Source organism: Marmota marmota, unplaced genomic scaffold, assembly GCF_001458135.2.
Source record: "Marmota marmota marmota unplaced genomic scaffold, marMar, whole genome shotgun sequence".
In the NCBI taxonomy this organism is placed as follows: Eukaryota; Metazoa; Chordata; class Mammalia; order Rodentia; family Sciuridae; genus Marmota; species Marmota marmota.
In genome coordinates this window covers 12,348,679-12,374,730 of record NW_026000168.1, presented here as the reverse complement: position 1 = coordinate 12,374,730, position 26,052 = coordinate 12,348,679, and the positions used below count along the sequence as shown (strand labels likewise).

The 26,052-nt window shown below is 36.5% G+C and overlaps 1 protein-coding gene across 3 annotated transcripts in view; it reads right to left on the bottom strand.

Annotated features, from left to right (window-relative positions):
• The window catches only part of Grm7 (glutamate metabotropic receptor 7), an 839,293-nt gene that overhangs the window by 259,805 nt on the left and 553,436 nt on the right, over positions 1-26,052 (bottom strand). For all 3 annotated transcript variants that reach the window (XM_015494953.2, XM_015494954.2, XM_048787053.1), the window contains exon 6: positions 4,265-4,465. In XM_015494953.2, coding sequence (XP_015350439.1) covers positions 4,265-4,465 — 201 coding nt within the window. The remainder of the gene's footprint in view (positions 1-4,264; positions 4,466-26,052) is intronic.

The following is a 26,052-nucleotide window of genomic DNA, read 5'->3' as shown; positions in this document are numbered from 1 at the left end:
TATTATTTGTAGAGAACCATGTAGAGCTGTATTACTTTTTGTGCAATGAGAAGTCACGTGATGTCACTTCCAAATTAGTCACAGCCTCACCCAGATTCAAAGGGATGGAACACAAACCTCATCTCTCAATGAGGGAAAGCTAACATCATTTTCCAAGAAAGCATGTGAGATGTGACATCTTTACAAAATATCTCCTACCTCAATTTCTCCTAAAATGAGAAAACATAGGTCCAGACATGCATTCATTCATTCATTTCATTCAGATTCTCTCTCTCTCTCTCTCTCTCTCTCTCTCTCTCTCTCTCTCTTTCTAGTGGTGCTGGGGATTGAAACCAGGGCTTGGTGCATGTACGGAAAGTCCTCCACCAACTGAGCTATATCCCCAACCCAAGATATCAAGATTTTATATCCAGGCACCAAATCTGTTAAAGTTGCATTTCCAAGTATTATTATCTGGTCATATGGGTCAACATACCAATAACTACAGTGAATTTTGGCTTGGGATTTTGCATTCATTTGGGAAGCAGGGAAAGGTGGTTTGGAATGAAGAAGAGTCATCCTTTTGCCCTCCATTCGTAAGAGTAGGTGAAGTACTTGGTGAAGTGGTAGTAATACTTTATGGATACTCTATTATCATTTTCTAAATTGAAGGTCAGAGTTATTAAATTGTACTCTACTGGTCTGAAACAAAATTCCTAGGGATAAATGGAATTTCTTACTAAATTAAGAGGAGCACAATGAAGCATACTGAGACAAAGAACAATCAAAATCCTAAACATAGGAAAGGAAGACTAAATTCTCTATAATGGCCTGAAAAGAGACTTAGGCTATCGGTCTCTATCATTTGCTCACTGTGAAGTCTCAGAAAAAATGTTTTCTCACATCTTAGGATTTTATTTCTTTACCTACAAATCAAGAAATTGACCAACTAAAACATATCAAGTTTCTTTTCTCTCTCAACGCAACATGGGCACTTCACTGATTAAATTGTGCACAGCTTCTTATTCTTTACAAAAACTTTTGAGCCCTGCCATCAATCAATGTTGCAATGTCCCAGAATCTATAAAAAATCTCCCTACTGTCCAGATTTAAAAAAAAATATATTCCTCAGAAAGATACTGTGTGGGCCACAGAGCTTACACTGGTGTGACACAGGGGGAAATTGACCTTTGCAGTGAAATCCCCAGAACTGAGATCTAAGATGGACCAGCAGGACTAATGTAATAAGCCTCTCCTCTCAACAACTCTGAGAATAATAGTCAAGGGGGCAAACTGTGGATGCAGGTGCCCTATGCTCTAGGAATCCACACAGGTGTACAACTCTGTCCATCATGATTCTCTTAACATCTCTGTGAATCAGCTACCTTATCTATGAAGAAGAGAAAAAAACAGAATCTAAACATCATGTAGTCTTGAAGAGTAAATGAGCCAAAATATTCAAAGTACTTAGCAGAGTTTCTGGCATAGAGTAACCACTGTGATAAATAATAGATATCTATATCTCCCATCTCCTGTGTCTATTCTAAAATTCAGCAACACTAATTCATCAGCAGACAAGATGGTCTTGACAAAAATGAGTCCGTAGTCTATAATTATTGTCAGGGAGAAAAAACAGGGCACAATAATTAAGAAAACTTGCACTTTTTTAATCACTAGTGTAAGAATGTTCACACATTTACATGGACCAGAATACAAAGCCCAGAACCAATCTCAGCTTATGTTATTTACTGCTTTGTAAGTAATGAAATTCACATTTGTTTTGTTCTGTGAAAATTGGTTTTATATAGTAAGAGATTCTGTAAGATCAGGAAGAAACTATGAAAAAAAGATGACTTATAGTTGAAGTATATTCTGGATTTATATATAGTCATTTTTGTCTTCATCTTAACTGGAAAAATACTGCTCCCCAAATTGGATCACTTCATCCAGATACTAGGTAACTCCTGAAAAATATACACAATATTTTGAGTCTAAATGGACTTTAAATTCCAACAAGAGAAGCAAAAGAGTTATTGTTGTCTTGTGTTAACTGTATATAGCTAACAAGGAAATTAATGCTGGTATATTAAAACTATGAAACAAAATTTATTATGATTCCTTCAATATCCCATGAATGTCCTTCTTCTGGTGTAAGATAACATTCCAACATTGCATTTGATAGCAATCATTTCTCATTTTCCTCCATTCTGAAACAGTTCTACCATCTGTTTTTCTCATGACCGGAGCACTTTTTCATTTCAAGACAGGGTCTTGCTGTGCCACCCAAGCTGACCTCCAGTTCCAGGACTCGAGCAATCCTCCTGCCTCAACCTCCCAAGTAGCTGCAAGTATAAACATATGCCACTGCACCTCACTTAACCTGGATACTTTTGAAGAGTACTGGTCAATGATTTTCTTAAACAACTTTGAATTGGATTCGCCTAATGTTTCCTATATATTATTGTACATTTCTTATATTATGACTTATGCAAGATATTTATTTTTTGCAATAAGGCCTCAGACATGATGCTCTAACAGTGCCTGTGCACAGTATCAAGACACAAATGACAACGATAAGTTATTACTGGTTTCATTCACCTTGATCACTTGTTCAAGGAGCTGTCTTGAAGTTTCCTCCACTTCAAAGCTACTGTTTTCACCTTAGAAATTAATATGTATCCCAATTGAAGATACTTTTGAGACTAAGAAAACACCTTATTTCTGTTTATACTTTAACCCAATAACTTAAGCATTCAATGATTCTTACCAGAAACAATGATTACTGAGGCCTTTCCAAATGGTGATTTTTCATTTCCGTCTTTCTGTCATTCTATCATGCCACCCATTCTCTCACATTTGTTTATTCAATCCAATTATTATTTATACAAGTATGGACTTATGGATATTTACTTTCCTTTATGAATTATAACCCACTTGGTCCCAGAATTGGCAAATGAGACCTCTTCCAAGTTGATCTGTGCCCTTGTCACACAACCCCACTAGTTTCTGAGTTCTCTCTTCCTAGAAAGGCAGCTTTTGTAACTCCTCTACCAGTAGCATTCTTTCTTTCTGGCACAGAATATCTGAAGTACATACTGTATTTTCTCTGCACTGGCCGTGGATTCCATTTCTCTAAGGAACTCTGATTCTTTTTCCTGGAGAATGGTATTTGTAAATAAGATCTGAGTGCCACATGTTATTTTTTCCTGAGGTGCCACTGTCCCTAGGCCACTCAGTGGACATACCTAGGTGGTACAAGTAAATAGATACATTCAATACATATCTGTTCCTGTAACTACTCATGTGTATGTATATGAAGAAATGCAGATATCTTTAAATCTAATCTGACACAACACAGTTCATTCTACCCTTCATTTATCAGTAATTTCTATCTCTGCCAAAGAGAAACCTGGCTCTCATTATCCACAATGAGAAAAATCCAACATATTTACTAGCAACTGTATAATATCCATGTTATTTTTCTGTAGCCATACCTTATACAACTAAATACTATTTTCTAAAAATTTCTTGCATTTATTTTTCTTCTTTTTTCCCCTTTAGTGTCATTATATTATTAATTTGTGATATAGTTAAGAACATTTGGTAACAAATATGTTGAATCTTGTGTTCTACATTGAGGTTTATTTGACTTATTTGTTTAGTTAGGGGACATGAAACATTAAAATGTTCTAAGAGTCAAGATAATACTTAAAGGTACTGTGAAAGAAATGGTATTTCTCCCCTCTCCACCAAAGTCTTCTAAATTGTTTACCGATTTTTCTATTTATCTCTCCTCACCTCTTTTATTTAACCTATTAATTTATAGTTGCATTCTGTAGTTTGAGAAATAAGTTTGTACTGTGAAATGTGGTTAGTGTGGCAAATTGCAATTACTACTTCTATTACCTTGGGTACCTATAGCAATTTGGTCATGTGAAGGGTGGGGTACCCTCCACCCTCTCCTCTTACATGACTGGACTGTGGATATAACGCTTGGAGTTTAAGCAGCCATACTGTCCCTTTCCCTTCTTTCCCTCTCCTCCCTTACTCACATTTATAAAGGAAGAATTTGGCTTTGTGCAAGAATTTCTCTATGTCAACATGAGAATGAACTACAACCCCCAAATATGAATTAATTCATGCACTGACTCAATCATTCAAAATTACATAATCTACCAGGTTTTGACACAAGCTCAAGGTCAAATAATAATGCAACTATTTGATTTATGAAACATGGAGTGCCAACCATTTTGGATTCCAGAAAGTTCAGATGGTAGGGACTCACCATTGAAGTTAACATTGCGGATATACTTCAACAACTTCTTGCCCCCAGCTTGCTCCATTTCTGGGCACACACCCCGGTAATCAGCACAGAGATCCTTGTTCATGTGGTGAAGAGCATGCGCCATAGCGTATACAGCATCGATCACGAACTGAACTTTACCCTCCTGCTCATAGTTGGAATCTTTTCCAATTCTCTCCTGTCCTGCACATTAAAACAAGAAACACATGCACCAAGATTGGTGTTGAGTAGAAGGTCTAAATTTGCATTGACTTTCAATGGAGCATTAAGAAATGAAAGCTCTAAGGAACACATAATGCAAGCCACTTAGCCACATTTGGCTTCCATTTCAGTTGATCTTCAGAGTTGTGGTATTTTGCTTTGGAGCACATTACACTAACTACCCTGATTTATTAGATAAAGTTTATTTATTTATTTATTTATTTATTTATTTATTTATTTATTTATTTTGGGGGGCAGGGGGGTAGTAGATTATCAGGAATGCATTATCAATGAGCCACATCCCCAGTACTTTTTATTTTTTGAGAAAGAGTCTTGCTAAGTTGCTGGGGCTGGCCTTAAACTTGCAATCCTCCTGCATCAGCCTAGATTGCAGGTGTGCTCCACTTTGCCCAGCTTATTAAATAAACTTTAGAAGCAGTACTTCAAAGGGTCACAATGGCAGCTTTTGCAATAAATCAACACACTATCCAAAATATAATGGTAACATAGAAATAAGGGATTTGGAGTCAGAAACAGAGTTGCCACATTCAAATTCAGATCTTTAAAGGCCATTAGGAAAATGATACAAAACATTCTAAATACCACACCTGAACTCCTTTTGTATACCTACTCCTCCTACCACACTGCCTATCTGAACTGTAGGTATTATGAAAGACTCAAGTTGCTCAGGAGAGAAACCCTGGTGTCTGTTTTTATTCTCACTCCTAACTTTTTCATGTATATTGACCTAATGGAACAGCCGGGTCCTATCAATTCTACCTCTGAAACACTGAACTGTTCTGGACTCTCTGCTGTTGCTCTACTTATAATTATCGGGGTCCAATGTTTGCTATCTACCTGCGATTATTCATTCCTCCATATTCCCCATTATAAACTGCAGAGCTGACCACCCCAACCCTGTTCTCAAAATCCTTTCTTGACTCTGCACTAACTGTATTAAAAAAAAAAAAAAAAAAAATTCAGAACCTAATCTGTTCCCCTGACAACAAAGAGTATTCCCTCCTTTGCCCTCAGCTGCCTAACAACAACAGACTGACATTGATTAAGTCCCCATGCTGTTTTTGGAAACAATGCATTTTTGAAATTATTATCTCATCCACAGTTTGTGAGTTTCATGTTACTTTTTCTTATTCCACTCAAGGCAAAGCTGAGGCTTCTAGTGACTAAATTACCTTCCCATGATCATTTACAGGTAGAGCAATCACAAAGACTTAGGGTCCCCAGGCCCCAAAGCCCATGTTCATTTCACGAGGCTGACCCTGCCCATCCTTTTTCTATATACTTTTTCCCTTCCAAATACAGATGACTGATCTTTCTGTTAATAAGATTTTGCTCTTTCATTTCCTGGAGATATCCTCTTTCTTTTCACCCATATAAAACACAACATAAAGGTCTCCTACACTTTGCCCTTCAATACTAATTAAATATTTTTTCCATAGAACATTTCAAACTTCTATCAAAACATTAAAGATAGATTTTTTTAAATGGCTACAGACATTTTTCTTCTTTAATTCTTTCCTCTTCTATCCCCAGCCCTACACAACTTGTATTAAATTATGTGTTAAGTACACAATACTGTTTATTTTCTTTAGATCTCCTGTCCCTCTATGAAGCTTAAGTAGTCATAGATTGAGTTTCACTCTCAGTGATCTTTCCACAATAATCTTCTATGGCACACATGTGTAGTGAAGAGCAGTAGGAATTCCAGACCCCAAACCCTGCCCTGCAAAACACAAGACTTTTTTTTTGTTAAAGTATTGGGGTACTCTACCATTGAGCTCCATTCCCAGCCATTTTTATTTTTTTATTTTGAAACAAAGTCTCACTAAGTTTCTCAGGCCAGGCTGGAACTTGAGATCCTGTCTCAGCCTCCCTAACAGCTGGAATCACAGGCATGTGCCAGTGCTCCCAGATACAAGGGGCTCTTGACATCCACTGTGTTAAAACCATGTGTATGGCTGTGTTTGTGGCTCAGTGGTAGAGCACTTGCCTAGCACATGTAAGGCACTGGGTTCAATCCTCAGCAACACCTAAAAATAAATGAATAATAATAATGATAATAATAATAATAATAATAGAAGGTATTGTGTCCATGTACAACTAATTTTTTTAGTGTGTAGGTTTCCTTCCTGAAAGATTTTTTTTAGACCATTTATAAAAATGTGAAGCATAGAGGATCCAAGATGGTGGGCTAGAGGGAAGCAGACTTCTGTGTCTCTCCATGACGTAGGATTCAAGTAGTGAGAATACTGCTTCTCTTTGAGCGTTATTCTTGCTCCTGCGCAGGAATCACAGCCACTGTGCCTATGCAGGCTCCAGGCCTGTCAGAGTAGGTCTCCCAAATACTCAACCATGCAGGACTACCAGGTGCCTGAGCAGGACCATCAGCACCCGTGCATAACAAAAGCCATCCACCTGAGCAGAAATCATCAAGGCCACTCCCAGACAGGACATCCAGCAGCTTTCCACACACTGAAACTCTGGTTGACATCCCATGTGGACCCCCAGCTATCAAAGTGGGGCTTCTCCAGTCACCACCATCTTGGGACACTGAAGCAGCATAGATAGTCCCCTATGCACAGTAGCCTGCGTGCACCCAAGAACCTCACACAAGCTCTGAAGACAGCCGACAGCCACACACTGCACGCCACAGAGCTCGTCTACTGAACTCCTTAGCCAATGCCATCGCTCGGCTCCTGGCACCCAACCCGACACCCCACCACTGAAAGCAGGCATCTCCATCTTGGGTCACTTTCATCACCAACTTCAGTGAGGGAAACTCCCAGTTTGGAATGCCAGCTGGCCAGGTACCCAGTTTCTAACCCACCCCTCTCCCCTGCAGCTGCTACCCTGGCACAGTGACACCCAGGTTACCTTCACCATCCTTAGGGCAGAGACACCAGCTAATGACAGACAACCCCATCTATTGGATAAGAAAGGAAGCAGGAATAATACTAATTTCCAACCAAAACAATTCCTGTTTCTTCCTTCAAAAAATTTTTTTTTCCCTCTCCCTCTCTATTCTCCTGCCCTCACACCCCCAACATATGTGAAACCAAGTACTTTGCATGAATTAGGATTTTGAGGACTGGGACATCTGAATAGTATATTAAGCCTATGTTGTATATTATTTTTTTTCACCAATTTCTACTATTTTAACATTTTTTGTTAATATATATATGCGTTTTTGTTGTTTGTAGTGTACTATCTTCCCACTTACTTTTGTCTACCCAAAATCACTTCCTCTCCCTTTTCCTGCTACTAATCTTCCCCTTTAGATTTCTCTTTCACACTTCCTAAGAAATAACAACTCTATATCCTCACCTTCTACCTCCTCAGCATATCATCCCTACTCTTCATTCCTGGTTCTTTGTCCACCAACAGAACCTGTAGACCCTTTTATAAACTTACTGAGTAAATTGTAGATAATAATTGAATTCACCATTTCTATACATTGTGACCAAAGTGTAAACATCTTTATAGCAAACATTTGTTTTTAGGGTGTATATTGCTTATATTGGGATCTGATAACATTGTCCTTCACCTCAAAGGAGAGGTATTGGATCCCTACAGGAGCACTATAAGCCTATAGATAAAAATGGTAATGCCTAGGATCCGCAGTGCTAGAAGGGAAGACACACAGCAACATGAAAAGACAGGGAGGAAAGTGCTCAAACACCACATTATTAGAATCCATGGCCAGCGCAGCAGAAGAAATTACAGAGAAGGAGTTCAGAATGCACACAATTAAATGTTCTGTGAATTAAAGGATGATATAAGAGAGCAAATATAAGCAGCAAAAGATCATTTTGACAAAGGGCTACATACAAAAAAAAGCACAGGAAGCAAAAGATCACTTCAATAGGGAGACAGAGGTTAAAAACAACAACAACAAATCCTTAAAATGAAAGAAACAATAAACTAAATTAAAAGTATCACTAATAGATTAGACCACTGGGAAGACAGGATATCAGACTATGAAGACAAAATATATGATCTTGAAAAGAATGTAGACCACATGGTGTAAATGGTAAGAAACCATGAGCAGAACATTCAAGAAATATGGGATAACATAAAAAGACCAAATTTAAGAGTTATTGGGATAGAGGAAAGCATAGAGTTCCAAACCAAAGGAATGAGCAATCAATACACTGGAATAATATCAGAAAATTTCCCAAACATGAAGAATGAATCAGAAAACCAAATTCAAGAGTCTTTTAGGACACCAAATGTATAAAATCACAACAGATCCACAAAAGGCACATTATAATGAAAATGCCTAACACAGAGAATAAGGAGAGACTCTTAAAAGCCATGAGAGAAAGGAATCAGATAACATATAGGGGGAAACCCATTAGATTATGGGCAGATATTTCATTCCAGACCCTGAAAGCTAGAAGATCCTTGAACAACATGTATCAAGCTCTGAAAGAAAATGGATGCCAACCAACAATCTTATATCCAGCAAATTTAAGCTTTAGATTTAATGATGAAATAAAAATCTTCCACAATAAACAAAAGTTAAAAGAATTTACAACTCGAAAGCCTGTACTACAGAACATCCTTGGCAAAATATTCCACGAAGAGGAACTGAAAAAAAACAAAGAAAATCAGCAAGGGAGGTATTACACTACAGGAAAAACTAATCAAAGGGGAAACTAAGTCAATTTAAATACCAAAAATAAATAAAAATGGCTGGGAATATAAGTCATGTCTCAATAACAACCCTGAATGTTAATGGCCTAAACTCACCAAACAAAAGACGCAGACAGGCAGATTGGATTTTTTTTTTTTTTAAAGACCCAACAATACGCTGCCTCCAAGAGACTAGACTCATGGGAAAAGACATCCACAGACTGAAGGTGAAAGGATGGGAAAAAATATCACACCACTCACATGGACTGTGGAAGCAAGCAGGGGTCCTCATATCAAATAAAGTAGACTTAAAGCCAAAGTTAATCAAAAGGGATAAAGAAGGATATTTTATACTGCTTAAGGGAAACATTCATAAACAAGACATAATAATAAATTTATATGCCCCAAACAATGGAGCATCTACAGTCACAAAAAAAAAAAAAAACAACAACAACAAAAAAAACACCTCTTCTCAAGTTCAAGAATCAAATAGACAACAACACAATAATTCTGGGTAACTTTAACACACATCTTTGACCACTGCATAGATCATCCAAACAAAAGCTGAACAAAGAAACTGTAGAATTCAATAATACAATCAATAATTTAGACTTAACTGACATATATTTAATCCTTCAATGAATGAATACGCTTTCTTCTCAGTAGCACATGAATCCTTCTCTAAAACAGACCATATATTATGCCTCAAAGCAACTCTTAGCAAATATAAAAAAGTGGAGCTACTATCCTGCATTCTATCAGATCATAATGGAATTAAATTAGAAATCAATAATAAGATTAAAAAAAAGCTATTCCAATACCTGGAGATAATATGTTACTAAATGAAAAATTGGTTGCAAAAGACATCAAGGAGGAGATTAAAAAATTCTTAGAGGTGAAGGAGAACCGAGATACGATGTATCAAAATCTCTGGGACACTATGAAGGCAATACTAAGAGGAAAGTTCATTGCATGGAGTTCATTGCTTAAAACAAGAAAAAGTCAACAAATAAAAGACTTAACATTACATCTCAAAGCCCTAGGGGAAAAAAAAGAACAAATCAACACCAAAAGATAGTGGAAGATAGGAAATAATTAAAATTAGAGCTGAAATCAATGAAATTGAAAGAAACAATTGAGAAAATTGACACAACAAAAAGTTGGTACTTTGAAAAAATAAATAAAATTGATCAAGTCTTAGCCAAGCTAGCAAAGAGGAGAGAGAAAACTCAAATTACTGTCATGCATGATAAAAAAGGAAATATCATGACAGACACTACAGTAATACAGAAGATAATTAGAAATTATTTTGAAAACTTGTACTCCAATAAAATAGAAGATATTGAAGGCATTGACAAATTTCTAGAGTTATATGATTTGCCCAAATTGAATCAGGATGGTATACACAACTTAAACAGATCAATTTTAAGCGATGAAATAAAAGACACCATCATAAGCTTACCAGCCAGGAAAAGCCCAGGACCAGTTATATACACAGCCAAGTTCTACAAGACCTTTGAAGAAGAATACCAATACTCTTCAATTTATTTCAGGAAATAGAAAATGAGGAGCACCTCCAAAATCATTCTATGAAGCCAATATCACACTGATTCCAAAACCAGGCAAAAGACACATCAAAGAAAGAAAACTTCAGACCAATATCTCTAACAAACATAGATGCAAAAATTCTCAATAAAATTCTGTCTAATCAAATACAAAAACATATCATAAAGGTAGTGCACCCCGATCAAATGGGGTGCATCCCAGGATTGCAAGGTTAGTTCAACATATGGAAATCAATAAATGTAATTCATCACATCAATAGACTTAAAGATAAGAACCATATGATCATCTCAGTAGATGGAGAAAAAGCATTCAACAAAATACAGCACCCCTTCATGTTCAAAACACTAGAAAAACTAGGGGCAACAGGAACATATCTCAACATTATAAAAGCTAAGCCCCAAGACAACATCATTCTAAATGGTGAAAAACTGAAAGCATTCCCTCTAGAAACTGGAACAAGACAGGTATGCCGTATTTCACCATTTCTATTTAACACAGTTTTTGAGAAACACTGGCCAGAGCAATTAGATGAAAGAATTTAAAAGGACACCGATAAGAAAAGAAGAACTCAAATTATCACTGTTTGCTGACATGAGTAGAAGACGCAAAAAATTCTACCAGAAAACATCTAGAACTAGTAAATGAATTCAACAAAGTAGCAGAATCAACACCCATAAATCAAAAGCATTTTTGTATATCAGTGACAAATCCTCTAAAAGGAAAACTACCCCATTTACAATAGCCTCAAAAAAGGGGGCGGGGGGGGTGGAAATCAACCTAACATAAGAGGTGAAATACCTCTACAACAAAAACTACCGAATGCTAAAGAAAGAAACTAAAGAAGACCTTAGAAGGTGGAAAGATCTACCTTGATCTTGGATAGGCAGAATTAGTATTGTCAAATGATCATACTACCAAAAAGCACGATACAGATTTAATGCAATTCTGATCAAAGTCCCAATGACATTCCTCATAGAAATAGAAAAAGCAGTCATGAAATTCATCTGGAAAAATAAGAGACTCAGAATAGCTAAAGCAATCCTCAGCAAGAAGAGTGAAGTAGGTGGCATCACTATACCAGAACTTAAACTATACCATAGAGCAATAGTAACAAAAACAGCATGGTATTGGCACCAAAATAGACTGATAGACCAATGGTACTGAAGAGAGGACACAGAGAATAACCGACATAATTACAGTTATCCTATATTAGATAAAGGCACCAAAAACATGCATTGGAATAAAGACAGTCTTTTCAACAAATGGTGCTGGGAGAACTGGAAATCCATATGCAACAAAATGAAATTACACCCCTCTCTCTCACCATGCACAAAACTCAACTCAAAGTGGATCAAGGACCTAGGAATTAAACCAGAGACCTTGCATCTAAGAGAAGAAAATGTAGGCCCAAATCTCCATCATATCAGATTAGGCCCCTACTTCCTTAATAAGCCTCCTATAGTATAAGAATTAATATCAAGAATCAATAAATGGGATGAACTCAAACTAAAAAGCTTCTTCTCAGCCAAAGAAACAATCAGTGAGGTGAATCGAGAGCCTACAGCATGGGAGCAAATTGTTACCACTTGCACATCAGATAGAGCACTAATCTCTAGAGTATATTAAAAAAAAAAACTCAAAAAGCCAAACACCAAAAACAAAAACAAACAAAAAACAAACAAAACAATAACCTGATCAGTAAATGGGCCAAAGAACTGAATAGACACTTCTCAAATATATGAAAAAAAATATTCAACATCTCTAGTCACTTATTAAATGCAAATCAAAACTATTCTACGATTTCATCTCACTCCAGTCAGAATGGCAGCTATTATGAAGACAAACAACAATAAGTGTTGGCGAAGATGTGGGGAAAAAGGCACACTCATGTGTTGCTGGTGGGACCGCAAAATGGTGCAGCCTATCTGGAAAGCAGTATGGAGATTCCTTGGAAAACTGGGAATGGAACCACCCTCTGACCCAGCTATCCCTCTCTTTGGATATACCCAAAGGACTTAAAATCAGCACTCTATAGGGACACAGCCACATCAATGTTTATAGCAGCACAATTCACAATAGCTAAACTGTGGAACCAACATAGATGCCCTGCAGCAGATGAATGGATAATAAAATGTGGCATATATACACAATAGAATATTACTCAGCAATCAAAGAGAATAAAATCATGGCATTTGCAGGTAAATGGATGGAGTTAGAGAAGATAATGCTAAGTGAAATCAGATAATCCCCAAAAACCAAATGCCGAATGTTTTCTCTGGTATAAGGAGGCTGATTGATAGTGGGGTTGGGAGCAGCAACATGGAAAGATTAGATGAACTCTAGATAGGGCAAAGGGGAGGGAGTGGAAGTGAGGGGGAAAGGAGCTAAGAAAGATGGTGAAATGTATGAATGGTGTGAAAATACTTTATGTACAATCAGTGACTTGAAAAATCGTGCTGTATATGTGTAGTGTGAAATGAATTGCATTCTGCCATCATATGTAACAAGTTAGAATAAAAAATACTATATAATAGTCAGAATACATAATTAAAAAGATGGGCTTAACCACAAAATGGAGGGGACAGAGGAAATAATCCATGAACTGGAAGGTAAAATAAAAAACTTATCTAATCTGAACAGCTGAGAGAACATAGACAAAAAGTGAACAAAGCTTCAGGTACCAGTTGGACTGTAATAAAAATACAATACTTTTGTCATCAGAGTTCCAAGAGAGGAGAAAGATGCCAAGACTGAATATGTGCTTTAAGAAATAATAGCTGAATTCTTTCCAAATTTGACAAAAGACAAAAATTAAAGAAGCTAAGTGAATTGAAAACTAAAAACCAATGCAAAAAACATAGTGTACTCATTTATGAAGAATAAAGGCAGAGAAAAACATCTTGAAAGCAGCAAGAGAGAAATGACATCTTACCCTAGGGAAAAAACAATTTGAAGGATAGCAGATTCCTCATCAGAACTGGGAGAGGCCAGAAGGAAGTTGTACGTTTTTCAAGAGTTGTAAGAAAAAGAAGAATTCTATATACAGTAAAAAAAATCCTTTAAGAATAAAGAAGGACATCAAGACATTCTCAGATAAAAGGGGGAAAAGATAATTTGTTACCAGCAGACTACTCCTCAGGAATGGCTAAAGACAGTTCTTAAGCAGAAAGGAAACAAAAGATAAAGACCTGGAACATTAGAAAGGAAGAAATACATTTAAAATCAACAGGCTTTCTTTCTTATGTTTTAAATTTTGTTTGAAGGTTGAAGCAAAAATAAACTGGTTCTGCTATTTAGTGTGGTACTAAAAAAAAAGTGAAGCATAATATGCGTAAGAAATTCATGAAAAATACAAATAAGAAATTTGTATTTCTCTTATCAAGATTATACATTAATCTCTGACACTTTTTGTTTCATGTGAAGCTCATTTACATATCAACCTGATGCTCCCTGCATGTCACAGAAATGAGGGCTTTATAACACATTCATAGTGCTAGTCTCAAATAAAATTCTGGACTGTAGGGTTTTTATTTAACTTGGTATTTTTTTACTACTTTAAAAGGAAAATGCTGGTTCTTAGAGACAGTGTCATGATTACTCATTTGCTTTATTCTAATACTATGCAAATGATGTTCTTAAAACAACCTCGTCTAATAAATAATCTGAATAGCACAGTGTAATACACAGTCTGGTGTACAGACTTTGCTTTCTTCATTTTTTGTGTTTTGGGGATGGATTCTGGGAAGAGGCATTGCTTTTTTAATGAGTAAATTTCACCTGAATTTTTGCCATATAATAGCCAACTCCTCTAAAGGGGTTGTACCATTTCGCTTTTGTGCAAGAGATGAGATTTTCATTTCAAACTAGATATAATTTCAGTCTAGAATTTGCATTTATCACATATGTAATAAAAGCCACCAGTGAATAGATTTTTATTTGCAATTTTTTTTTCTTATGTGGGAGTTGAAACATCTTTGCACACAGAAAGATGCAAATGGTTTCTATTTTGTGCAAACTGTGCATAATTGAGGCAATTTAATTTTAAGTTATTTTCTATTTTTAAAAACTGCATTAGACAGATTAATTCTTAGAGATTAAGTTGCAAATATTTTTCGTGTTTTTTTAATACAATTTTGTTCCATTAAACTTTTTCTAATGAAATTTATTGATTTTTTTCCCTCATTACATCTGGATTCTCAATCATGGCAAGAAAAAAATGTACCACTTCAGGTTCCATTTATGGGTTTTTTTAATTTATTTTTTTATTAGTTACACACAACAGTACAATGATCTTGACAATTCATACATTTGAATCAAATGGGGTATAATTTCTCATTTTTCTGATTGCACAAGTTGCAGAATCACATTGGTCATACATTCACCTATATACATACAGCAATAATAATGTCTGTTTTATTCTGCTGCCCTTCCTATCCCCCCTTCCCCTCCCCTCCCCTTATGTTTTCTTCTAGTAACTCTATAATGTAAAGATCAACATTTGATGGACTTGGAATATATTCAGGTGTGTAGTGAAGAATGAATAACTGTTTTACTTCCGATCATGCAGTTACTGTAAAAATAATTTTTGGACATTGCATTGTTTTGTTTTGGTACTGGGGATTGAACTCAGGGGTGCTTAACCACTGAGCAACATCCTGGTCCTTTTTTAATATTTCACTTAGTGACAGGGTCTCATTAAGTTGCTAAGGTGGGCTTTACATTCGTGATCCTCCTGCCTCAGCCTCCAGCGTGGCTGGGTTTAGAGGTATGCTCCACTGTGCCCAAATGGATGTTCTATTAATAACACACAACAGTCACTTTCTCTCATTACATATTAAATTTCTATATGCAACTCTGTATATTTCTGGATTATCAAAATCTGCTTCTATTTCTGGATTATCAAAATCTGCTTCTATTTCTGGATTATCAAAATCTGCTTCTTTTCTATCTATTCATGCACTAACACCAAAGTTTAATTATAAAGGATAAATAACATGTTTAAATACCTAGTAGAGATAGCCCCTTTCCTACCATAACTGTTCATCTGTTTGGGTTTTTTTAAAATATTTTTTAGTTGTTGATAGACCTATATTTTATTTATTTATATGTGGTGCTCAGAATCAAACCCAGTGCCTCACACATGCTAGGCAAGAACTCTTTAAAAGAGCTACAACCCCAGTCCTTGCATATTTTTTTTTTAATTTTCCTGGACGTTTTTGCTTATTTTTTAGAAATAGCCTTTAACAATTATTTAGATTCCAAACAATGAGTCAAACAATATGGTGGTATGTTTACTGAATTTCCCTCATGTTTATTAATGAATTTACCTAGAATAGACATCTTAATGAAGATATCTTCCTTCATGTCTTTTAATTTTCCCACATTTGGCTTCCTCTGATAGTGTTTTAAAATGTTTCTCATATAGATTATAAAGTGTTGCTTGAAAATTTCAGCCAGAGTATTTAATTTACTCACATGTGTGTGTGTATATTTATGTACATATATACATATACATGTGTGCATGTGTGAACACATATATGCATGTGCGCATATATAAAGAGAAATATGAATATAGTTATATATCTAGCTCTCTATACATACATATGCATACACACACATTTATGTCCAAAGTGGCCTTGAACTGTACCTTGTCTTTAACTCCCCCCATATATATATTTTTCTTTTCCACTTATCTTCTCACTGATTTTGAGTATATGAAAGATACTTTGTTTTGTTCTATTTGTTATATGATTTTTGGTTATATTGCAACCTTCTATTATAAAAAATATAATAAAACATAAAGGTTAAAGAAATTCACATTGAGCCCACCAACCAGATCTTAACAATGTCATTTTGCTATACTGTGGTATTTACTTTTCTAACATTACCATTGTACTTATTTTATAAGCTAACCATTTTAAATATTAACTTTGTAACATGATACTTCACAAATTTCTCGTATTTTATGGTACTTAGAAAATGCACTATTGGAGGCATTATGGCCATTGTAAAATATATACTATTAAATGAATTCAGACTAATAAAAACAGTATGTAAACTGTGTTCATGAAGACATTTGTCCCAGAAGGAATGCTCTGAAAATAACTGAACTATTCACAATAACAAAATATTTTATTATTTGAAAAACAGCTCGGCATCTATCCCTGTCTTGGAGGATCACCAGGCATGTTAGTGTACTGAAGGATTTGAGAAGACTTAAGGGTTAAATGTGTCACTCTAACAGAACTGGAAAAGGCTTAACCTTATGTCAAGAAAATCAGAAATGGCAAGTTCATTTAAAAAGTAAAAAACACTTTAATATTACTTTCGCTAGTAGGACAGACACAATTCTTTATCAACCCCACAGTCTCTGGCTAGTTATCTGCAAGCCCCTGCACCTCCTTTCCTAACTGAAATCTGATTCTGTTTAAATATCGGTGGTTACCCGTGGAGGGGTTGGTGGATGTCTCCTGAGGCTCATCCTGACTTGATGTCACCCAAGCCATTTCCTCTGAGGGACAGTTATAGGAGCACCTAAGGAACCCAATTCTAATCCTGAAAAATAAGAAAAGAGTTCCTGGCAAACTTCTAGAAAGTTATTTGCTCTTACCATGAGATTAGTCAATGACATAAAAACCTTCCCTCCTCACATACTCCACAATTATTGTATTTATTGTATAGGACTGAGAAAAATACACAGTATATACCCACAATGATATAATGAATATGTGGTGGGGACATGAAAATACATCTGAGCTGATTGTTAAGCCTAAAAAAAAAAAAAAATCACCCTCCATTTGTTTTTCATTTTTTGGTTTTTGTTTTGTTTTATTTTGTTTTGTTTTTTTGTACAGGAGATTTAACCCAGGGGCACTCAATCACTGAGCCAGCCCTTTTTTATTTTTAAGATAGAAGTCTTGCTAAGTTGCTTAGGGTCTCACTAAGTTGCCAAGAATGGCCTTGAATTTGTTATCTGGTTCCCTCAGCCTCCTGAGCCACTGAGATTACAGTGTGTGCCACCACACCCGTTTTTTATTTAATATTTTTTATTAATTGATTTTATTAATTATTAGTTGGACACAATACCTTTATTTAATTAATTTATTTATTTATGTGTGGTGCTGATGATAGAACCCAGGGCCTCACACGTGCTAGACCAGTGCTGTACCGCTGAGACACAACCCCAGCCCCTACATTTTTTTTTCATGGAGTATATTAAATCGTTCCACCACTTATTAAAGCTTGATACTCAATATCTTCTAGGTTTGCTTATGCACTATTTATGCACCAATTCGCAACATTCTAATGGAGTACCATTAAGCACATTACCAACACACTGGAATGTGGCACTAACTATTTTCAACAACACAGTTGGAAACAGAATTTTTAAAAACGCATTTCCAGGGCTGGGGTTGTGGCTCATTGGTAGCGCGCTTGCCTGGCATGTGTGAGGCGCTGGATTCAATCCTTAGCACCACATAAAGACAATAAAGTCCATCAACAACAAAAAAATTTTTAAAAAAGCATTTCCAATTAATTCTCAGTTAACAGCTCCTTCTTTCAACCTTTCCGATTACATGAGACACTGTTTTGTTCCTTCACACTTGTACTTTCTTTATAGAGGTACTTCATCCCTTTCGTCATATTTCCCAGGAAAGAGTCTAGGGGTTTAGAGGAAATGAGAACTTTGAGGCATTATCTTCTGTCCTCCAGCATGCAAAGAGGCTTAGCTTTCCAAGTCTCCCGATTTTCTGCTTCTGTTGTTACTTTTACTTCGAGTCCAGTATTTATCTTCAAAATGCACACTCTTTTAACCCTCTGTTGAATAAATTGTCAGTTGCCCTACACAAGAATAATCCATAAAGACTTTTGCTATCAAAATTTCTAATGTTTGTACTGCTAGTGCGGGCATTTCTTTGAAGTACCTGCTTAACTTGCACATTCAAACAAACACTCCTTCTCGGAATATGTGCCTCAGTGAAGAAGCATCTGCAAATTGTTAGGGAAGAGAAGTGGAAATTGAACAAATAATTTCACTGACATGAAATTATTAATATAAATAATGATGTTGGGGGGGGGGGTGAGAGCACTAGGCAGGCCTGGAAACCAATAAAAATGTCTGCTAAGACACACTTAGATACAGATACCAGGAAGGTCCGGAGCATTGAAACAATTGGCCCACTGCTTCCCTGGTGCTTCTAAAGGAGGGGAAAAAAATGGCAATTTTTATTCTGATTTCAAATATTAATTCAAGTTATTTGCACTGCAAAGCCCTTTCTGAAATAATGCACATTTGGTGCTGAGGGCCCTTTTAAAAGACTGATCTGCCTTTTATACTGAGAAGGCACCTGGTAGCACTCCTAAACCTCACATTAAGCAAATTTATTTTATTGAATATCAATACTCAAATATTTCTGAGGTGAAAGTCCTGAGTAATGAGATATATAATTAACTGATGTTTGGATCTATGAAAAAGGATAAATATGCTGATAAAGAAGAAAAAAATGTTGTAGGATTTTTAAAAAGAGGGTACATTTTGGTTGCCACAAAACTGCTAGATTCTGAATATGGAGGATACAGCAACAGCGGGGTGGTTAGAACCAGAAAGTGTTAGGAAAAGTTGCAACATTTTGAAAATACAATATGGATACAGTTACACCTCAGCAAGATACTACTGCTATCCCTTCTATAACTTAGAAACAGAGAAATAATTGTGGACTTCGCATTTCATCCTCTCACGATGAATGTTAATGGCAAAATAAGATTTGGTATTTACAATTTTTTATTTCAGTGGCATCTTCTATAGTGACCACATTTACAGAATCCCAAAGTAAAAATATCCATGACCTTGCAAAATATATTATCAACAGACGGAAAACAAAGAGCTTCATCGAGTCAGGAACAGAACTGTACCTCTATTCCTAGGTAACGATGAGTGAGAACTGAATGGGATAAGCAAGCTGGGAAAAGGATGATGGGGTCCCAGTCGGTCCTAGCACCATGGGCACTGTGTGTTTATTTGTAGACTTTTTGTGGCCACGTCTTATGAAAAGCACATTTATGGTTTCACTTTTATCTCTTAATACCCTCTGGGAGGAGATACTATCATTTTTTCCATTGATTTCCATCTGTTACTCCCCATTGCACACTATAGACAGTGAACCAAATAGTTTCCTCCCCAGCTAAACATGGAAAAGTGATGTGCTTGAGGTTACCCTTTTAATTCTTTTCATTTTCAGCTTTTTTAATGTTTTTTTTAGTTGTAGTTGGACAAAATACCTTTATTTTATTTATTCATTTTTATGAGGTGCTGATGATCAAACCCAGTGCACCTCACATGTGTTAGGCAAGCGCTCTACCTGAGCCACAACTCCAGCCCACAGCTTTAGTTTTGAATCACAAATAATCTTCAAGTTAATGCAAGCCATGATTTTTACTCACATTTTCTTATCCTCACTAAAGTTTCACTAGAGTTCCCTACAGGAGGAAACAGAAGGTTATGGCAGCCACTATTATATCCTTCCCTGAACTTTCACTGAGTTTTTTAGTCAGTACAATTGCCGAGAGCCTGGCAGAAAAACCAAACCACATAAAAGAATTTTAGCAACATGAGAGTTAAGAAATAATTAAAGAAATTAGCATCTGGTCTTTAACCATGACATTATTTTGATTAATGTGTATTATCCAATGAAATCCCAAGCACATGTTATTTAAGATAGACAAATAAGTTAGCATGCACCCCGAATAAGTTGTTACCTGAGGAGTCCATTCACTGAGTGACAAAGACCTTCTACAGAGAACTGCATGGCCATCCATGTACATGCTGACTCCATGTCTAATGATGCTTTATTTACTCAGTGGCTCAGAAAAATAATGCTTAATGTAAGATCAAACTGTGTGCCTACTCATGAAGACCTATGAATCTTCAGGCAATAAAGCTCATTGGTTTGAGGGGGGCGAAAATAACCTACTAACCAAACTACAAAGTGAAAAGGCCACAGGACCTCCCAACTTATATGAACAAGAGTTATTTGAAACTGAACCATTAATATCCCAATGTTCTGTGACTGAAATAATGAAGACTTTGTTAAAGGTAAGGGTTTGTTTGTTTGTTTTGGGGGGTACCAGGGACTGTACCCAGGGGTACTTAACCACTGACCTACATCCCCAGCCCTTTTTATTCTTTATTTAGAGACAAGGGTCTTGGTATATTGCTTAGGGCCTCACTAAATTGCTGAGGCTGGCTTTGAACTTGGGATTCTCTTTCCTCAGCCTCCTGAGTCACTGGGATTATAGATGTGCATTGTTAAAAGATTTTAAAAGAATTCCAGCAAAGGAGAAACCGTTTCTAGCCAAAACATCCCATTTCTACCCATTTTTTCTCCAGGATGCTTCCTGGAGGGCTCTTCAATTTTCACTTAAAACTACATTTACTTGGACAGTTCCATTTTCAATTTCCAGGTAAGTGTATGTAAAAATGCAAGCAGTAAATAATGCTAGGTTAATAGGGTGGTGAGTGTGGTTTAGGTCCCATGTGCACATTAAAAGGGAGAGATGTTTCACCTCCCATGGTCAATGCCCCAAACATGTAGAAGATCCCCAGAGAGCCTTAACCAAGGAACTTCTCTATTGCCAAGAGCAGTCTGTTAAGAATTGTTCTGCTTTGGCTCTCAGGTGTCTCCCAAAGCTTCAGTTAATGTAGCAATATTCAGAGGTGAAATGCTAAGGTTATGAGAACTATAACCTCATCAGTCCATCCTCATTTGAACAGAAAACTGGGTGGTAACTGTAGGTGGGGTATAGATGGAGGAGGTGGGTCACTGGGGGTGGTCTGAAAGGGTACATCCCCCACCCCCATATCCCCTTTACCCTTGGCCCTCTCTGCCTCCCAGATACCATGAATGCAGAAATATCACTCTTCCATCATGCCCTTCTGCTAGGATGTTCTGCCTTACCTTGGGCCCATAGCTACGGAATCAGCCATCTACAGGCTAAGAAGTCAGAAGCCATGAGCATCAAATAAAATTTTCCTCCTCCATGTTGTTCTTGAAAGGTATTTCGGTCATAGTAATGCAAAAGCTAACTAAAACAAGGATAATGCCAACCAATTCAGCTAAGCTAATCACAATGTTCGCTATGAAAACTAAAACATAAAATGTAATGTACCTTGCTACTAAACAAAAAGCTATGGTTTCTGAAAGAAGAATGCATACATTGTTTTAATTTCTCACATACATCTTCTCTCCTCTACATTCTTAGGTCAAATTTTTGTTTATAGGGTTTGAGTGCTCTTTTTTTTTTTATAACCCATAGAGTCACTGGGGAAGAGTTCATTCCAGAACTGAGTAAAGAAATTCATCCCTAGATTTCTAGCCTCTCGACCCACAGCCTACCCAAATTCTGCATATGTCACTCCAGAAACTGTATTAAGGCTGAATTATCAAAACACTCAGGAATCAATTTATTTAATGCAGTGAGATGCAAGATAAAATAATAGGCTGTGCAATTTTTACAATGATTGCTAAAAACAGGAGGAACAACCATGAAAGATGAGTAACATAATATAATCCCAGAGACTTGGGAGGCTGAGGCAGGAGGATCACAAGTTTGAGGCTAACATCAGCAATTTAGGGAGGCCCTCTCTCAAAATAAAAACGGGTTGGGAATGTAGCTCAGTGGTGGAATACCCCTAAGGTCAATCCCCAATATTAAGGAAGGAAGGAGAAGAGAAGAGAATAGATGATGTCAGTAGGCTGAAGACACTGGAACCACAATTTACCTTTCCCTCCCCCGTCCTTCTCTCCTCTACTCTTCTTCCTTCTCCTGCTCCTTCTAGATATTAGCAAGATTTGTTAAACTTGGAAAACAACATTGTATGCATGCTTGTGTATGTGCATGTAAAATGTTTTACTAAAATATAACTTTAAATTAGTTGAGTTGCCTTAATTTTTGCCCCCAGAATGTTCTGCCTCCCAAATATAACCACTTTCTCTTCTGATCTTAACACACAAAGTTATACAGATTTTAGGTAATTTGTAACATGATGCAATAGTCATAACATCACCTGTTAAATATTCCAAGAAAGAAAGGAGAAGAAGGAGGTTGGGGGGTAGAAAAAGAAGGAGGGAGAGAGAAAAGAGAGAGGGGAACACATGAACCTAATCATGCTTCTGGATCTATTGACTCAATTTTCACTAAATAGAAAATACAGAGAATGTAAACCAAGGTGCAAAATCGAAAAGTGTGAAATTCTACAACAGAGATGGAGAACACTTTGAGGTTACAAGAAATTTACTTTAGAACATAACTCACAAATGTGGTAGATGGACCGTGTTTGGATAGTGATGTAAACAAATCAACTGTATAAAGGCATTTATGAGAAAAGTGAAACTATTTAATGGCCTACAGGGTGTACTCTTTCTTACAAAATGCTTTCTACTGGAAGCCAGAAGGGAGAACCCACCTGGTACTCTTGTAATGCCCTTAAAGCATTTCTGGCTTAATGCATGTCTCAGGTTTACAACTCACAGGAGCTTGCTCAGAGGGAAAGCCACACTACTCAAATCAAAGCTGCTCCCCTAACCCTAGTTTTGTGGCCTCTGAGGTTTGTTAGTACTAGAGAATAATAGCATTGTGTCAGAGCTCTAAATATTAAGTTTTCATTTGAATGCATACTGCTTTCTCTATAATGAGCTTATTCCTATCCTGGTCCAAATACATCTGTCCCTTCTCACCTAAGCACCAAGTTCGAGTTATCTGTTATTCATAGCAAATATGATGGACTACACTGTCAACATTCATGCAATATTTTTCTATATTCCAAAAGTTACCTCAAGCACTTAGCATGAGTTATCTCATTTAATCAACCTATGTGCTATTATTATTACTGACATTTTACAGGTAGAAAAACTGGGGCTTGGTTTAATAACTTACCTAATATTACACAGATAACAAATGGCTTAGAGTTGACTCCCAATCCAGTGTGTAAATATTTTTAATGAAGATATATTTTGCGTACATTGAAATGCTAAGTCAAGAGTGAACTGTTCAAATTTAACTTATTAATGTCAGTGCACAGAACTCTTTATTATTTCAGAATTATGTTGGGGGCCAGTGTCCTGTTATTCATCATTAACTCTTCTTACTAAGAAACAATTGTTGGTCTGAAATCCAGGACTATAGTTATGTTTATTCAAGTATCTCAAACAAATAGAATCATACAATGCTTAGTCTAGCTTTTCTTGATCTATATAATACTATTTGTATTTATCCACTTTTTGTATGCATCAATAATTCATTTTTATCAATATTATTACACTTAATGGATATAGTAGAATTTGCTTATTTTCCCATATGACGTCTGGGCTATTTCTAGTTTGGCATAGTCAACTGTTGAGGGGCTGGGCATGGTGGTGCACATCTATAATCCTAGCGACTCAGGAGGCTGACAGGAGGATCACAAGTTCAAAGCCAGCCTCAGCAATTTAACAAGGCACTAAGCAACTCAGTAAGACCCTGTGTCTAAATAAAAAATAAAAGCCCCACATATAACAGGTTTGCCTTCCACAGTTTCATTGAGTAGGTTGAGGTACTAGACCCTGGGCTTAAAGCCAGGCAGAGGAAGCAGCACAATTTTGTTTGCACTGGATCCCCTCAAGTCTGGTGGAGGTGAAGCAGAGTTGTTCAGCTGGACTCTGCACACACAATGTGCTTATGTGACAGCTGTCAAATTCTGAGCTTTAGGAAACGGAATCTTTTATGTCATTGTATCTACATGACCTTCACTCCAGAGGGGTGTATTATTCTTATTTTGATGACCAGTTACAAATCTTCCCTGTGTTCCATAAGAACCTACCACATTTGTCCTCCAAGATCACTTTCTACGTAAAAATATTTTGAAAATATTACCAGTGCCTCTACTTGCAAGCTAAGCAGAAATGAGTGACCCAGAGAGAACTGGCCTTAGGAGGACTGAGTACAAATTAAGCAGTTGTGAACCGCTACACAAGGGTCTGGGGACATGTGTCTTCATTTATCCTAGACTGATGCTTAGGAGTAGACTTGTGCATCATAGTCTCCAGGATATTTAGCTTTTAAAGAAGGCAACAATGTCCCCAATCCTCATATTTTAACAGTGTTTAAAAGATTGGTGGCTTCTCCATATCTGCTTCCATGTTTGATGTTATCCATTTTTTTTTTCATTTTACCCATGTGTAATAGAATCTCATTGTAGATTAATTAGCATTTTTTTCTAGTGAATCATGGTGATTGGAATTTTTTTCACATACTTATTAGACAATGGTGTTCAAAGTAGTAGCCTCCTCTACCCAAAACCTTTGAATAGAATATCTCAGGTCATGCAAATCTTCTACTAGGAGGACCAGCTGGTCCAAGAGGGAATACCTTAATGCCGGAATGATGTCAAAATACATTATTTAAAAATCATTATATTAAATAAAAAAGGACCAAAACACAAAAAAATAATAAAAAATATTTTTATATTGGCAACAACCACTAAATTGTAACTACACAAGAAATAACTTCCTCCATGTCCCCAAATGTACCTAATTCTTTGTCATTTAATAAATCTTTTAAATGACATATTTAGAATGTAAGGTTTATTTTGTGTATCCAAGTGAGCTAGCAGACACAGCTTATAAGATTTTGAAATGATATTCTCCCTAGGGTTTAAATTTATATGGGGAAAAGTATTACTCTTGTTATTTATTTATTGTGCTGGGATTGAACCCAGGACCTTGTACATGCGAGGCAAGCACTCTACCAACTGAGCTATAATCCAAGCCCCTCATGTTTTGTTTTGTTTCTTAACACACACACACACACACACACACACACACACACAAATGATATTAACCCTTGAATGCCAGAAAGATGATACTTCTATGAATCAGTTTTTACCAAAGAAAAGTCAAACACTTGGGTTCAACTCTCAGCTCTGCCAGATGGTAGTGGCTTAGAGTGAGCCACTTAAACTCTTTCAGAACTCTACTTTTATGTTTTTCTTCAGTAGACTGTAAATATTAGCAGCTCTGCTGACTCCAATGAGTGGTAGGGTGATCAGATGACATAAGGGATACTAAAACAACTTCAAGACTCTAAAATGCCTCTCATAAAACAGGTAAATCAGTCCTCCAACATATGGGAAAAAATATTCAATCTTGCAAGTTTTCCAAGAAACACATTTGAAACAGAGGTAACATTTTAGTGGCTTTGCCAGCGGCTGAATAAATTAGGATGGTGCTTTCAGAATTTTACTTGGCAATATATTTCCATTGTCTAAAAAAAAGTTTATATTCTTTGGATCAGTTAAGGGGGGGGGGGGGCAA